Source organism: Oenanthe melanoleuca, chromosome 21 (genome assembly GCF_029582105.1).
Source record: "Oenanthe melanoleuca isolate GR-GAL-2019-014 chromosome 21, OMel1.0, whole genome shotgun sequence".
Taxonomy (NCBI): domain Eukaryota; kingdom Metazoa; phylum Chordata; class Aves; order Passeriformes; family Muscicapidae; genus Oenanthe; species Oenanthe melanoleuca.
In genome coordinates this window covers 4,053,915-4,069,446 of record NC_079354.1, presented here as the reverse complement: position 1 = coordinate 4,069,446, position 15,532 = coordinate 4,053,915, and the positions used below count along the sequence as shown (strand labels likewise).

At 51.5% G+C, this 15,532-nt stretch overlaps 3 protein-coding genes across 4 annotated transcripts; 1 reads left to right on the top strand and 2 right to left on the bottom strand.

Moving 5' to 3' along the window:
* Positions 1–30: 30 nt before the first annotated feature.
* LOC130261829 (myo-inositol 2-dehydrogenase-like) lies at positions 31–7,731 on the bottom strand. Of its 2 annotated transcripts, none has more exons than XM_056508421.1 (9): positions 7,498–7,731; positions 5,899–6,417; positions 4,961–5,031; positions 4,449–4,557; positions 4,185–4,315; positions 3,677–3,784; positions 2,661–2,779; positions 1,732–1,888; positions 31–1,271 (listed from the first exon to the last, which is right to left on the bottom strand). In XM_056508421.1, the coding sequence occupies exons 1-9, from the start codon at positions 7,716–7,718 to the stop codon at positions 1,123–1,125; spliced, it is 1,584 nt and encodes a 527-aa protein (XP_056364396.1). In that variant the 5' UTR covers positions 7,719–7,731; the 3' UTR covers positions 31–1,122. The 2 variants fall into 2 exon arrangements, with proteins under 2 accessions (XP_056364396.1, XP_056364395.1); XM_056508420.1 differs by having other exon boundaries at positions 31–929; positions 7,498–7,723.
* CCDC27 (coiled-coil domain containing 27) lies at positions 7,381–10,613 on the top strand. The gene is made up of 6 exons (XM_056508422.1): positions 7,381–7,935; positions 8,762–8,892; positions 9,026–9,103; positions 9,360–9,572; positions 10,034–10,138; positions 10,256–10,613. The coding sequence occupies exons 1-6, from the start codon at positions 7,833–7,835 to the stop codon at positions 10,382–10,384; spliced, it is 759 nt and encodes a 252-aa protein (XP_056364397.1). The 5' UTR covers positions 7,381–7,832; the 3' UTR covers positions 10,385–10,613.
* A 298-nt stretch (positions 10,614–10,911) lies between these two features.
* LRRC47 (leucine rich repeat containing 47) lies at positions 10,912–15,517 on the bottom strand. The gene is made up of 7 exons (XM_056508418.1): positions 14,882–15,517; positions 14,365–14,811; positions 13,513–13,629; positions 13,090–13,205; positions 12,666–12,768; positions 12,193–12,282; positions 10,912–12,015 (listed from the first exon to the last, which is right to left on the bottom strand). The coding sequence occupies exons 1-7, from the start codon at positions 15,515–15,517 to the stop codon at positions 11,803–11,805; spliced, it is 1,722 nt and encodes a 573-aa protein (XP_056364393.1). The 3' UTR covers positions 10,912–11,802.
* Positions 15,518–15,532: the final 15 nt, after the last annotated feature.

The window sequence follows — 15,532 nt, the reverse complement described above, 5'->3', positions numbered from 1 at the left end:
ACGGCAAGTACAGAGAGGCAAAAAACAAACTTCTGGATACATAAAACTTTTTTTTTCTCAATAAATGGCTAAAAATAGTGAATGGAGAACAAGCATTAAGACACAGTTTTTCTGAGCTTGAAAAATTACCCTGTTAAAAACAATTTCCCAGAAAGAACCCAAATGTCATCACTATTTCTAGTTTTAGGAGTATATATTCCATAGGCAGGAATTGGAAATTGAACTAAAGGTTCTTGCAAGAAGTTTATAAGCTAATGCCTTGAAATGGAAGAAGTAGAGAATGTTGTTGTAATTCAATAAAAATACAAAATGAAAAGGTTGCAAATGATCTTGAAAATGGGCATGTGACAACCAGACAGGAATAGTCAGGACCACACAGGACAAAGGTCCAAAGCTCCTGGCAGAGACACTGACTGGCCTGTGGTTCTGTCTTCTGCTGGGGTCTGTGACCCAAACAGGATCACAGAATCCCAGACTGGTTTGTTTGTAAGGAACCTTAAAGCCCATGCCATGCCATCCCATCCCATCCCATCCCCTGCTATGGGCAGGGACACCTTTCAATATCCCAAGCCCTGTTCAACCTGGCCTTGAACACTTCCAGGGATGGGGAAGCCACAGCTTCTCTGGGATATCCATTCCAGCCCCTCACCACCCTCAAAGGGGAGAATTTCTTCCATGTTTCCAATCTAGACACACTCACAGACCAGATGCTCCTGTTTTTTGAGCATCACCTCACCTTGGCACTGCTGGGAAGGCACCTGCTTGTGACTTCTCCAGGCAGGCAGTGGCTGTTCTCTCTCCAAGGGGAGACTTCTCCCTCATCCCAGCTATTGTTGATCCCACACCACCCTGCTTGGCCTGAGGAGCATCACTCTTCTCCCAGGAAAACAGCTCTCTGGTCAGCAGCACTCTCCAGGAGCGAAAGCCACCTGGATGAAACCACAGGGAATTTCTTGCAGGCTCTGGCTGATGTGGTAGGAACCCTGCACTGCCCCAGCACCGAGTGCTCCTGGTTCAGAAGTGCCTCTGTCTGCTGGGCATTCCCAGCAGGAACTCCAAAACTGCCATCCAGGCTTCTGTTGAAGCCACTGAAGTCCTCCCAGTGTCCCAGCTGAGTGTTTGTCACACGAGCTCAGCCTTGGCTCCAGCTGGATCTGTGGCACTGCTGTGCAGGTCCACAGCAGATCTGCTCCTCCAGGACTGCTCAGCTGCTGCAGCCACCTGGATCACCCAGAGGAACTGCTCCTTGGTGACCACGGGGGGCTCCTGGCCTGTGGGACAGGAACAAAGCACTGGATGGAACCTGTGGTCCCCACTGAGCACAGAGCTCACCACAGCAGCTCCTGGTGTTGGGGCCACAGGATTTAAAACATTTCAGCCCCTTCCTCCTGCCCTGTCAATGCAGCCACAACAACCAAAATACTGCTGAACAAAAATTGCTTGGACTAGATGATCTTCAAAGCCTCTTCCTACCCAACCCACTCCATGATTCTGTGATTTTTATCCCTTCTGGACAGGCAGGAGCCCAGGCAAGGGTCTTCTGGCTGTCACAAACAGCTGCTTTGGTCACAAAGGACAGTAAGGTCCAAGGCAAATTTCCCAACTCTCATTTCCTCCCAGCACAGAGTTTCAGATCATCATCCCCCACCCATCTCCATGACCTGACACAGTGCATCCCCTGACAAAGCCAGACCAAAGCAACACCAGCCATCAATTTAAGCCCTGTCCCACCTTTCAGGGCTCTCAGGAAGTGCCGGAGGAGCTCCCTGTATGCGTCTCTGTAGCGCTCAGCTTGGGTCTGGGGACAGATGGACACAGAAGTCCCATGCTCTGTGATGCCCAGGGGGTTCTGGTTGTCCAACCTTAATGTCCCTTGAGACCCATGAACCTGAGGGGAAGGAGCAAAACAGGGAAGAAAGAACATTTTTCAGTTATCACACTTACAATCTCACACACCTGGCCAGGTTAGAGAAGCCCTGGTTTATAAAACCAAGACAAAAGTAGGTTCTGAAATAAGGAGTCACACCTGCCCCAACCCTGGCATGGCTCAGACACAACAGAAACACCATGGATGTGCTGTAGTACAGTGGCTTCCACTTGTGTGATACCTCACCTGAGCAAAGCCTCTTTTCTAAGTGTTTAACAGCAATTCCTCCCCAAGACCAGCCCCCCTAGCTGTAATTATTCATGACTGTAGGAATCTACACTTTTCTTCCCCTTTCATATGCTGGACTCCTGCTACACAGCTGAGACCACCCTGGAAAGAACAAAGGAAATCTGCACAATTTCAGCCTCAGGAGAGCTGACACCAGTTCCTGCTCTAGTAGGATTCATGCAGCTCATAACACCACAGAATGCATGAAACAGAGGGAAAATTTGGGTGAGAAAAGAGAAAGTTGGTTGTAGACTGAAAAAGAACAAGAAGCCACTGCTGCTGAGGCAACAGCCCAACAAACAGATGTGGCACTCAGAGCTCTGCTCTGGGAGACAAGGTGGGGATTGGTCACAGGTTGGATTTGATGATCCTGGAGGTCTTTTCCAGTGATTTTGTGACTCTGTCACAAAGGGGTTTTGGGAAATGTGCTGCAGGCACACTCAGAGAGGAAAAATTGTGCTGGGCTGTGGAGTCAAAACAGACTTGACTGAGCAGCAGGACCCACCTCCAGCCGCTGGTCACAGCTCCTGGTGCAGTGCTGGCTGATGTCCAGAGTGACAATAGCTCCACTGGGGAACTTCATGCTGATGGTGACCGTGTCCACATCCCCCTGGCAGGCCATGTCTGGGGACAAAACAGGCCTGGCTCACCCCAGGAACAGCAAACCAGCATGTTCTACAGCTACAAACTGCTCCTCTTCCTTTGGGAGGTGACACCAGCTTTGTGACACCTTCCCACAGGACGGACTGGTGACAGCACTCCAGCTGCTTCACCAGCATTCCTAATGGAACACAGGCAGTTCTGCAGGAACACAGCCCCAGGCCCAACTCCACCTTCCCAGCCTGCAGCTCCCTAATGAGGGCACCCACCTGTGCTTCCAGGATTAGGCAACTTCCAGCATGTTGCTGGAGTGAGGCAGAGGGTACAGAACCCTCCTGGAGGGCTCTTGTTTGCTGTATTTCAATGCTGTGCCACAGAGGAGACTGTTGCATCCTGCCCCTCCTCACCCCAGCCAGCCAAGCTTGGAAGCTGCTGCAATTACCTTAATTAAAACTCTGTATTTTCATTTCAAAAATGGCAGATTACACCTTTTATAGTTCATTTAAATGAATGTGGTAACCCAGAGCATGCACATCAGCTCAACATGACCCAGAGCAAACACACAGCTTTGTGCTGGAAAGGCCAGAGAAAGAAGAGAATGAACATTTCATTGACACTTTTGTGAGCTCAAAGCTCTCCTCAGTATTTTCTGCACTCTGCTTCCAAACCTGGTGTCCTGCAGAGGAATGTTCAATGACGACTCCACTGCAATTGCTTCACATAAGCAGGAAATTCATCAGATTTAGACATTTTCACCAAATACCCCCGAGGAACCTGCCTTCTGTTTCACCAGCCTGTTTATTCAACTGCTCCATGATGGAACAATTGTCATGGCTATCATGCTCTTGTTCCTTCTTTCTTCTCAGTTTTAACACTGAAGTCCAGAGGTACCCAATAAAGAATCAAAAGATTCATTCTTACCTGCACAGAAGGCATGGCCCAGGGAAAATACTGTATCTGGCACACTCTCTCCCAACAACAAACTGATAATATCTATATCATGCACGGCAGTGTTGTAAAAAATTCCACCTGGAAGAACCAAAGCTTGGCATTAAGGTCTCCATATTGAAACCCACAGCCAATGCACATTTCTGAACTGCACAAGATGGTATAAAAAACTCCCCCAGTGAAGAAGTTAATACTAAAGGGACAAAAAAAATGCACAGAAATGAAGTTTGATAAAGACAACACGCCTCAAAAAACACTCCCCCCCATGGATTTTAAGGCTAAACAAACTCAGTGGAATTCCCACAGAACACAGAGACATTTCCAGGCCAAGCTGGACAGATTTTGGATCAACCTGGTTTTGTTAAGGTGTCTCTGCCCATGGCAGGGGGTGGAACAGATGAGCTTAAAGGTCCTTTCCCACCCAAACCATCTCATGACTCTGAGTCAAGCCCAGACTCTTCAGCAGGAACATGGTGGGTACCTGAGGCTCTCGGGAGGCTCAGAGAGGCTCCTGGATAGAGGCTGCTGCTGGTGGATATCCTGTGGATCCTGCCCAGGGCCCGGCTGTCCCACACCTTCTTGTACAAGAACTGCAGGGCTGGGTCAAAGCGCCTTCCAGGGAAACAAGGAACGAGGTGAAACCAAGCTGATTTGAGGATAAAGTCAGGAAAGCCTGAGGAATCAGTGCTGCTTCCAGACATGGGATTTTATCAAGGATAAATCACAGGAAAACCACTGGTCTTACTTGTAGAACCCACACACGAGTGGCCTCCCACACTTGTCGGCCTCATCGAAACAGGTTCCTGCTATCTGTCTGTCCAAGCTAGGCAGCCCCTCACAGAACACACCTTTACCTGTGCAAAACAGGACACACACGGGCTCAGGTGAGGCACAGCTGCACAAAACACCTTGATCTTGCAGTAATGTACACAGCTCACTACATTTCAGGTTTTGATGGCATTCACTCCCTTCTGCCTGCCTGCTGTGCTTTCAGCTGTCCCAGACCCCAGGACAGGGACTGTTTTGGTGACAGCTTTTCTGTGAGTCCTGGTGGGATTTTAGGATGAGACACTGCCCAGTCATACTGGGACCAGCACAGCACAAACACCACTGGTGTCCAGCCATTAACATCAGCAGTGATCTCAGACACTTTAACTACACAGTTAGAGAGCCTGCACAGCTCCAGGGCTGCTGCTGAAATACAAGAACACTCACACATCAATAGGCACAGGGAAAAGCTGAATGTGCTCCTCTTACCTGCTCGTAAGGCATCTCTTACCAACTTAGGGGTTTTGTCAGGTGGGGAACAAATAATGGCTCCAGAGACTCTGCAGGAATCAAGAGAGATCTTCAGTGAGGACACGGTTTTCACTAGATCAAACAATACTCAAAATCTCTATTTGGTTACAGTTAAAAAAAAACGAAAACCCCATTGCTCTGGAAAAGCCAGCTGGGCTATAGAAGGAATTCAGTGCCTACTTCAAGGACGAAATATAGTGACACACGTAGGTTAGAATCAAAAGTGGCACAAAGGAATTGCACTGCTTTTCCTGCATCCTCAAGGAGAAAGTATTTTAAAGGTTTCTTTGAAAAAGGATTTTAATCCTGTCAGTTAACACACACAGAGAAATCCAAAGTATTTATGTGGTAGAGTGGCCGATCTATGCACCTTAGCTTCCTGTGATTCTTTATTTTCTAGTATCAAATCAGCCTTTCCTAAAAGCTCTGCCTTTTGCTCCTGCTCTATTTTAGACCTGACAGTAAAAGCACTTAAGAGATCTTACAGTTGTTCAGTTCAACTATAAAGCAAAACACCCCAATCCTCCCTATTTACACCAACCCTCACTCATCTCAGGGCTCCAAGAGCCACCAAACTCAGCCAACTGCTCTGAGACAGGAAAACTGGCAGGCAGCAGAGGTTTCATTTACCATTGTTATGTGAGAATGGAAGAAAACCTTTTTTTTTTAATATTTCTTAACAAATTGAACACCTCCAAGTTTCCATTAATCTGGGTTTGTAGGCCCAGTTAAGCTCCTCAGAGACTCCATGGGTAGGTGACAAAAGGGCCACTCACTCCCACATGTACAGCCAGAGGCACAGTCTGGGGCTGCTACAGTTTCCCAGAGGGGAAGGCAAGGCTTGTAAGGATCCCTGCCCTGAGCAGGCACACACAGGAGCCCCTGGCTGTCAGTACCGTGGATCGCTGAGTGCAATGGCAGCATCCTGCTGCTGCAGCACCTTGGTGCCAGCCAGGACCTCGGTGCCAAAGGCACGTTCCAGCTCCTCTGGCTGATCCTCCACCACGTACAGCAGGCAGCAGCCAGTCTCCTCCACCAGGCTGTGCAACAAGGCTTTGCTCACAAGCCCTGCTCCAAAGAGCACCAGGCCAACGCCGCTGTCACCGCAACATGAGGGGGGTGTCAGGCTGTTGGAGGCATCAGGAGCAGGCCCACTTTGGCCAAGAGGTGCAATCCTGGTGTGGAAGGTGGCCAGTGGTGAGGGGTGGCTGGCAGAGGTGCAGGGTGTTGGGTCATCCCTGTGTGCAGCAGGGATGGGGTGGTGGGGGAGCAGCAGCTTGTGGCAGGAGGGCGGAGAGGGGACCATGCTGTAGCCAGTGCTAGATCCAGTGGTGATGAGGAAGGAGGGATGGGGCAGTAGGGAGGGCACGTCCAGTGGCAGGGGCAGGCTCAGGCTGGAGTCAGGACCTGCAGAGCTGAGGAGACAAAGATCAGAGAATGAGAGAATATCCTGAGCTGGAAGAGACCCACAAGGATCATGAAATCCAACTCTTAAGAAGAACACCCTGCATAAGAACACCTCAAGAATGCCATCACATGACTGACTGAGAATGTTGCCCAAATGCTTCCTGAGTAGGATCAGGTGAGACAATTAAAGAATCATTAAGGTTGGACAAGACCTCCAAGATCATCAGGGCAAACCTTTGACTGAACACCTCCTTGTCAACTAAACCACAGCACTAAGTGCCACCCGAAGCTCCCTCAGCCACTCCTCACAGGACTGACTCCCAGACCCTTCCCCAGCTCCACGCCCCTCCCTGGACACGCTCAAAGTCTCTTTTGTAGTGAGGGACAGAACTGGACATGGCACTCGAGGGGGCTCAGCAGAGACCAGCACAGAGGGACGGACACTGCCCTGGTCCAGCTGGGGAAAATGAGATGGGGTGTGTGAGGCAGAGAAGGGCTGGGTGAGCCCGAGCAGCGGTGTATGAGCCAGGGAAGGGCCGGGTGAGCCCGAGATGGGATGGGTGAGGCAGGGAAGGGCCGGGTGAGCCCGAGCAGAGTGGGAGAGGCAGAGAAGGGCCGGGTGAGCCTGAGATGGGATGGGTGAGGCAGGGAAGGGCTGTGTGAGCCCGAGATGGGGTGTGTGAGGCAGGGAAGGGCTGTGTGAGCCCGAGATGGGATGGGTGAGGCAGGGAAAGGCCGGGTGAGCCTGAGATGGGATGGGTGAGGCAGGGAAGGGCTGTGTGAGCCCGAGCAGCGGTCTGTGAGGCAGGGAAGGGCCGGGTGAGCCTGAGATAAGGTGGGTGAGCCCGAGCATCAGTGTGTGAGGCAGGGAAGGGCCGGCTGAGCCCGAGCAGCGCTGGGTGAGCCTGAGATGGGGTGTGTGAGGCAGAGAAGGGCCGTGTGAGCCCGAGATGAGGTGGGTGAGCTCGAGCAGCAGTGTGTGAGGCAGGTAAGGGCCGGCTGAGCCCGAGATGAGGTGGGTGAGCCCGAGCAGCGCTGGGTGAGGCAGGGAAGGGCCGGCTGAGCCCGAGCAGCGCTGGGTCCCTCACCGCAGCCCCAGCTGCCGGAGCAGGCGGCGGTTGCGGCAGTGGCGGCCGGAGCTGAGGTGCTCCAGGATGCGGTCGCGGCGCACCCGCAGCGGCAGCTGGCACGGCGTGCAGAACAGCGTCTCCACGGGGCCGGCCGGGCTCGGCCCCGCCGGCTCCCGCCGCACCGACAGCTCCGAGAACTCGGCAGCGTAGTCGTGCAGTGTCTTCCTCCTCCGCCCCATGGCCCGGCCCCGCTGACTCGGAAGCGGAAAGCCCGCCCGCCTCACGCCGTTGCCGGGCAGCGGCCCCGCTCCGAGCCCGCCGTGCCGGAGAGGCTCCAGCCCCAGCCCCGGGCCATGGAAGCCGATAGCGGCTCGCAGGAACCAGCGCTCACCGAAACCGTGGGACAGCTCCGGCAAGAGTTGTGGAAAGCCAAGGACGACCACAACATGGCCATAGGTACCGCGGGAGGAGCGCACCTTTACCTTGCCTAGGTCTCATTCATTTCGGCTCCTTTCACCTTGGCAACGTTACAGGGTGTTGCTCACAGGCTAAAATGCCGCTTGCTTTGAAAACACTTTCTTTCTCCCCTTGGAGGTGAAGAAGATGAGAAAACCCAGCAGAGAAATGCCTGAGCAGAGCGGCAAAGCGGGGCTTGAGGTGCTCACTCACTCTGCGTGTCCTTAGAGCAGCTCACACAAAGCTGGATTTTTAATACACATGGAATCATAGAACGTTTTGGGTTGGAGAGACCTTAAAAATCGCCCAGTCGCACCTCTGACATGGGCAGGGACACCTTCCACTATCCCTGGTTGCTCCCAGCCCTGTCCAGCCTGGCCTTGGACACTTCCAGGGATCCAGGAGCAGCCACAGCTTCTCTGGGCAACCTGTGCCAGGGCCTCACCACTCTCACAGGGAAGAATTTTTCCTAATATTCCATCTAACCCTGCTCTCTTTCAGTGTGAAGCCATTCCCCCTTGTCCTGTCACTCCAGGCCCTTGTAAACAGTCTATCTTTATTGTCTCCTTGTGGTACTGGAAGGCCACAATTAGGTCACCCTGAAGTGAAACCACCTTTCCTCTCCAGGCTGTACAAACCCATATCCCAGCAAAGCACCACAAACCACATTATCATCCAGAATCACAGTGGCTGCAGCATTAATGTGACCCAAGTCTGTTCCCAGACTGACCCCAAAGTGGCTTTGCTTATGCTCATCTGAAAAAAGCAGCCACAGAGCATTCAGCAGGGATTTGCTTTGCTAACAGAGTACTCTCCCACTTTACAGGTGCCATCTCTTCCTTGCAAAGACAGATGGAGATCCAAGAATCCGAGCTTCGGAGAATTAGATCTGAAAAGGATTTGCTAGAGAAGCAGCTCAGAGACCGAGAAGTCCAGCTCCAAGCTATGTGTAACAAGGTATGGCCCGAGAAAGTGGTGGCCATGGCTAGCAGGAGACATGGCAGCTGGGAATTTGGGATTTTTGCAACATGTCCCTCTCTCATAGGCACCTGTAGCTAAGAAACTGAAGTGTAAAATATTCTCCTTCCAGTTCTGCTCCCTGACAGAAGAACAGAGGCAGGAAGAAATTACAATGATGATGGAGGAGGAGAACATCAACCTTCAACAGGTGAATTCGTGCAAAGCTTCTACAGAAAAGTCTGATATTTTCTGCTTCACTGGGCTGGTTTTAGGGCTGGTGGAGTTCGGCATATAAAACATCAACTTTTAGAGAAAACACCAAATAACAACAGCTACCAGTACTGATGAGGTTGTTAGTCCATAGATTCTGCTTTGGAAACATCTGAATGAAATAGTGGGAAAATGAGGCCAAACTTGTTCACTCTCTTCTCCCCAGTGACAGCTGAATTTCTGTATCTTCTCAGGTTGTTACAGAGCAGGAATCCCAGCTGGCTGAGCAGAACAAGCTCATCAGTGAGTTACAGGAGACAGTCAGCCAGCTGCGGGCTGAGGTTGTGACCACCCGCCTCCAACTCCTGACATACAAACAGGCCCAGAAGGAGATGCAGAGCCAGGTTGAGGCACTGCAGCACAAGGAGCTGCAAACCAGAGTGGCACTGGAGCACATCAGCAGCAAGGTAAGTGTGGCCTCTTTCACCTCAGAGCCCTGTCTCCTCTTGAGACACACTTGGGAATCTCAGTCCATTTGCTCCTTAGTGGGGAGCAGGCAGCTCTTGTGCCACTTAAAAAGAAAACAGACCTCAAATACCAGAAACCCTTGAAAAATGTGAGTTCAGATCAGTTACATCACCAGATTTTTAACATCCTTCCAGACCCAAGGTAACAAGAACCACCTTAAAGTCATCTCCTGCAGGCAGATGTGCCTGGTGCTGAGTGAAAAGCCTTGGCCCACCTAGATCCACAGAATTACCACTGCACTTTCAGCCAAAACTGCCTGTAATTTCACATAAACACTTTCCACATCCTCATTCACCAGTCCTTTGCCCAAGCCTGACAGCACAGTCTCTGTAAATCCATGCAATTGCCATGGAATTGCACATAAAGACTGAACACACCTGCTCTCCTCTTTTATCCAAAGTTTGAAAGGTATCGAAACAAAATAATCCAGGCTGTGTTCAGTGCGGAGGGCAGCCAGGACCCCGTGGCAGAGCTCACAGACAATGAGGTGCTGGAGGCAATGCAGGTATGTGGCTCTTCCAAACAGCTTCCAGCAGCCAGGAAGGGACTGCTGAGGTAAGAGAACACACTTTGCAGTGCTGCTCTCAGCATTCCCACCTCTTTACATATCGCTGATTTTCAGAAAATCATTCACGAGTCCCAGCGGAAGGTGAAGAAGGGCAGCAGGGTGTCACAGCACAGCAGTGACAGCTACAAGGGATCACCAACCACAGGAAAGAGAAAGAACTCCGTCAGGACAGAAAAGCTCTAATGTCTGAGCCAGAACCCATCACCAGCCTCAGGCTGTGGGTTCTCAACTTGGAGCTGGTGCCTTACAACAAATTAAACTCATTTTACTGACACCAAGTTCTGTGGGAGTATCTGATTCAATTGTTTCAGCCAACTCAGAGCACAAGTCACTGTAAGTCCTTGGTCTGTAATAACACTTGACTTCCCAGAGAAGCCTGAAGCACAAGCAAGCTTGGCTACAAGCAGTTGGGGAGTGTGTAATTCCCATTTTTGCTTTAGGAAGTTTTTAAGTGACATGATGGAACATCCACCAATGCCAAAACAAAGGACAGTGCCAGGGCTGCAAAAGCTGTTTTATTTTTCCATTCCATGTGCAAGTTCCAACATGGGGATGTATTTGACATAGTAGCTCTGTTAGTTCAGTTAGAGCTCTGAGATACCGTTTTTACCAGAAGAGTTGATTTGGGGGTCACCCTGGCTTAGGGAGAGGTGTGAGTTCACACCAGTGCTCACCCACACATACAGGTCACCCACAGACTGCCAAAAGAGAACTGCTCCAACTGCCTGTATTTTGGAAGGTTAAAATATGTGGGTGGGACTCCAGGAGGGTCACTCTGGGCACCAGGGCCTGTATTCTGGCTCTGGGGACAGGGAGTTCAACAGTGTCAGTTGGAGGCAGCTCTGAGTGGACCTGAACCTCCTCAGCAAGAACAAAGCCAGTGCTCAATCACAGTAACTCTCTGGTCACACACAGGGTCATTACAATTCCCACAGAGATGGAGGATGGCCCTGAAATGCACTGGGACACAAAAATCCTGCAGTTGACTCAACAAACCTGTTAAAAATGGAAGCTGTGCTCATGCCTGAACACAGAAACCGTCACTTTAAAACACATCCCTCAAGTTCTGACAGCAATTAAATGCTTCTGACAGCAACTAAATGTTCACAGTTACTCCAGATAAAAATAAAATTCTGCAGAACGAGATGTCAGCAAAGTGCTCTGGAATTCTGACTCCAGGTTGGACCCAGCAGAGGACCTCAGTTCCACACTGTCAATTACTGCATTTCTCTTAAAAAATAATGATCCAGATGAAACACCAGAAGGAAAAAGTGATCTTGCAGAAAAATGTGACTGTGCTTGTTTCAAACATCATAATGATTTTCTCTACTGCATTCTGACATCCAGCACCCTCTCTGCCTTCAGTCCATGTTTGAAGATGCTGTTCTTTCTGCCCAGGCCGAACATTGAGGATCTCTGTTAAGAATTAAATTCTCCTTGCTGTAGCTCATCAAACTCTGAAGCCATTGCCTTCCCAGCAGGACGTTCTGCATCTTTTTTTAAAACCCCAAACCATCTCACTGTGTACCAGTTGCATTGTTGAATATGTGGAAAAAAAACTGAAACAAGGAAATGGAATCCTCTCTCAGCTCAGGCAGCTGCTAACGGATCACAGTCAGCAGAGAGGAAACTGTGGCCAGGTCAGTTTTTGAAGGATAAAGTACTTTCAGGTTCCCATCCGTGTCCACCACTCGCACCTGCTCCACCACCAAGGGCAGGTTCAAATTCCCTGGTCCACAGACAGCATCCAATTCCATATCTGAACCAGAGCCTTCCTTGTTCTCCAAGGCAGATCTGTTCAGCTCTGCAATTTTCTGTTAAAAGCGAAATGCAGAGAACAACATCAATTCTGTGGCAGAGAATGAATGAGAGTGAGTAACAATACCACTAAAACACAAATCAGTTTCTGTGTTCTCAATGCATGTGAGCAATGACACGCTTGGTAGGAGCCCCACCCCAAGAACAGAAGGATATTTTCCTGAACTCCCTACCAGGATAAGGGTGTCCATCACATCTTTGCAGATCTGTAAACTGGTATCGCTTGTCACTTCCAGAAACAGGTCCCGTGTCTCTTTTCTAATCTGTAAGAGTTTCAGAAATAAAGCAATCAGGACTCAGAGCAGCTTACCCCACAGCCCCCTGAAAGTACACAGAGCTGAAGGCTTTCACTCAGCTTAATCAGGGGCAAAGCTCTGATGTTCTTTACAAGTCAAAAACCATATTCTTGCCCTTTGACAAAGCCTTTGCACAGGCAGGCTGGTGCTTTGGAACAGATTTCCAAAGGTAAAACTAACTCCAGATCCCTCTTAGTCTGACAGTGGAGCCTAATGATGCAGGCTGTAAGAGCTTATACTTGGACTACAAGCAAAAGTTTCACAAAACTCTGTATGTTTTTGAGTTAAAACATCTTTCAATAGAAAGAAACACTGCTTAATTATTAATGTATTTCCATGAATGGGAATACCTTCGTTTTCTCACTATTGGTTATTGGTGGGAAGGAAATCACAGCACCTTCAGCATCCACCAGGCATGGGTAGTTGTCTTTGCCATCCAGCAGCTGCAGGTACCTGCCATGAGAAATAAAGCAGCAAGAAGTGACTGAGAGAGCAGCTGGACACAATGGCAGGAAATAGTGACAGAAAGGAATTATTGTGTGATCTCTGCATGAGCAGTGAAGAGCACAGGGCAGGGCCACATGCTGTTTTACAGCCCATCTACTACTATATCCAGTTTACCTCATCTCTGATTCCCTTAGCTCACAGCATGTGCACCACACAACACCCTTCAATCCTCTCTGCTTCTATTCTATCTGCTGTTCTGAACAGATCTGTCACATCCCCAGTGCAGTCACCTAAATGTATGTGAGAAAACCACAGCAAGGTACTGACCTGTGCAGCCCAGAGACGTTCTGACGCTTCTTCTGCTTCCGCTGCTCCTCAGCCTCCAGCTGCAGCTGGCGGAGAAGGTCCTTTGCCTTGATCTCCTTCCGGCCCAGGGGCATGATCTGCACCACACAGCAAAACAAAACATTTGAATTCAATTTCACTCAAACACCAAGTCTAAAAAACTCCCCTGTAAGCAAGTCAATAATTAAACAATATTCCTGCATGTCATCATGCCTTTTTCAGCATGGAAATACTTTCTATTTCACATGGACTGCTGTAATACCCACTCGAAAAACAGGCTCAGTTGCTAGTAGTAAACCAGGCACCTGGTACAGCAGGACAAAAAATCAGTACAACCTCTAAAGTAAAGTTCCTGGAGTTTGTTTTCTAGGCTCTATGGGGTAAGAAAGTACCCTTAAGCCCTACCTTGAGCTCGTCAGGAGGCTGAACATCATATGTCAGAGGAGCTTTGACAAGCTGCAAGTCGTGGGTGGCAATGGTGGCCACTGTGCGCTTCTCACAGATGTCCTCATGCAGCTTGGTCTGAAACATAAAGGATGCCATGGAAATAGATCAAAAAGTCAATGTGATTTATCTCTCTTATGTGCAGATTCTTCTACATTTAATGTTAGCAGCACTACCACCTAGGTGACCGAAACAGAGCCCTTCCCTTCACCTATATCTCCATTACAGCACAACTGCAAAGGTAGCAAAGCCTGACATGTGACACGTTTCTCTAAAGGGAAACCAAGTTATAAGTCAGAAAGCAATCCCATATACTCAAGTCTTGTAACCTGAAAGCAGCTCCCACCTGCCACCTAAGGGACAGGTGAGCAGCAGGCGCAGGGACAGGTCTGTGGGCAGGATACCTGTCAGAAAGCTGGGTGTGTAACATGGTTTTAACACAGATGAGGGAAGCTGGAGCCAATCCAGGGAATCTCTAACATGGACATGGGGTTATTTTTAGCTTTTAACAGGTTCCACAGCACTAACAAGTTGCTGTTACAGTCACAACACAAATGTGAGTGCATCCATTGCCCTCATGGCAGTATCTGAGCTCTGACGGGTCCCTCCCAAAAACCAGTTCTGCTGATTTCGGAGTGACTGGGCAAGTGCTGCTGGCAGGGACCACTCACCCTGTACCTCACACCTGCTGGGTGAGGAGCCCACCTTAAGTTTCACAAACTCATCTGCTGGAAGAGGCCTAGAACAGTCTATTTCCAACTCTGCCAGCAACATTCCCATTCCAAATGAGTACCACAAGGCTGCAGCTGTTACCTGCATAGTCAGGAACCTCTTGAGAGCATTTCCCGGTTTTAAGTTCACTCCTTTCAGCACGCAGCACACAATGAAGGCTCGAACATCTTTGACACCCGGGCTCACTTTGACCACCAAAGGCGCTGGGTTCTCAGAGACGTGCAGAATCTTCACCAGCAGCCTGCTCACCTCTTCCACCTCATCCTGCTCCCCCTCCCCACTGTCCTTCTTCTGCTGCTTCTCCCTCTTCTTCTTCCTGACCTCCTCTCTGGCACTCTCGGCCTTGCCCTTCCCGCGGCCCCCGGCCCGCAGGTACTCCAGAATGGCCTTCGTCTGGCACCCATTGACCATCTTCTCCAGCCGCTTGTCCCTCAGCTGGTTGCCCCTGAAGTTGGCCTCCTTCAGGCGGGGGCAGTCGGCCAGCGCGGCGGGCAGCTCCCGAAGCTGGTTGTTGGCCACGTCCAGGTTCTGCAGGAGAGAGATGCGGGTCAGGGGGGCGCCGTGGGGACCGGGGCAGGGCGCCGGGCTCGGCTCCCACCTTGAGCGCCGGCAGCGCCGCGATGTCCGCGCCCAGCTCGGCCACCTCGTTGTCGGCCGCGTCCAGGCGGCTGAGCAGCGGGAAGGGCGCGGGGCACCCGGCCGGGGGCAGGAGCCCTCCGGGCAGCGCCCGCAGCCGGTTCCCGGACAGCAGCAGCTCCTGCAGCTGCGGCGCGGCGCGGGCGAGCCCCGGGCCCAGCTCCCGCAGCCGGTTCGCGCTCAGGTTGAGGCTGCGCAGCTGCGGGAAGGCCGGGGCCGCGTCCCCGGTGCCGTCCCCGGTGCCGCCGAGCGCGGCGGGCAGCGCCTCCAGCCCGTTGCCGGACAGGTCGAGCAGGCGGAGCGCGGGCAGCGGCCCGCCCAGCCCCGCGCCCAGCCCGGCCGGGCCCAGCGCGTTGCGGCTCAGCACCAGCGTGTGCAGCGCGGGCAGCGCGGCCGCCACGCCCGGGCCGAGCTCCCGCAGCGCCGCGCAGCCGCTCAGCTCCAGCGACTGCAGCAGCGGCAGCGCCAGCAGCGCCTCCGGCAGCCGCCCGCCGCCCGCCGCCACCCGCTCGGCCACGGCCGCGCCCGGCAGCGACAGCTCCCGCCGCCGCTCCCGCAACGCCGCCTCCAGCTCCGGCCACGGCCCCGCCGCCGCCATCGCGCCCCGAGCCCC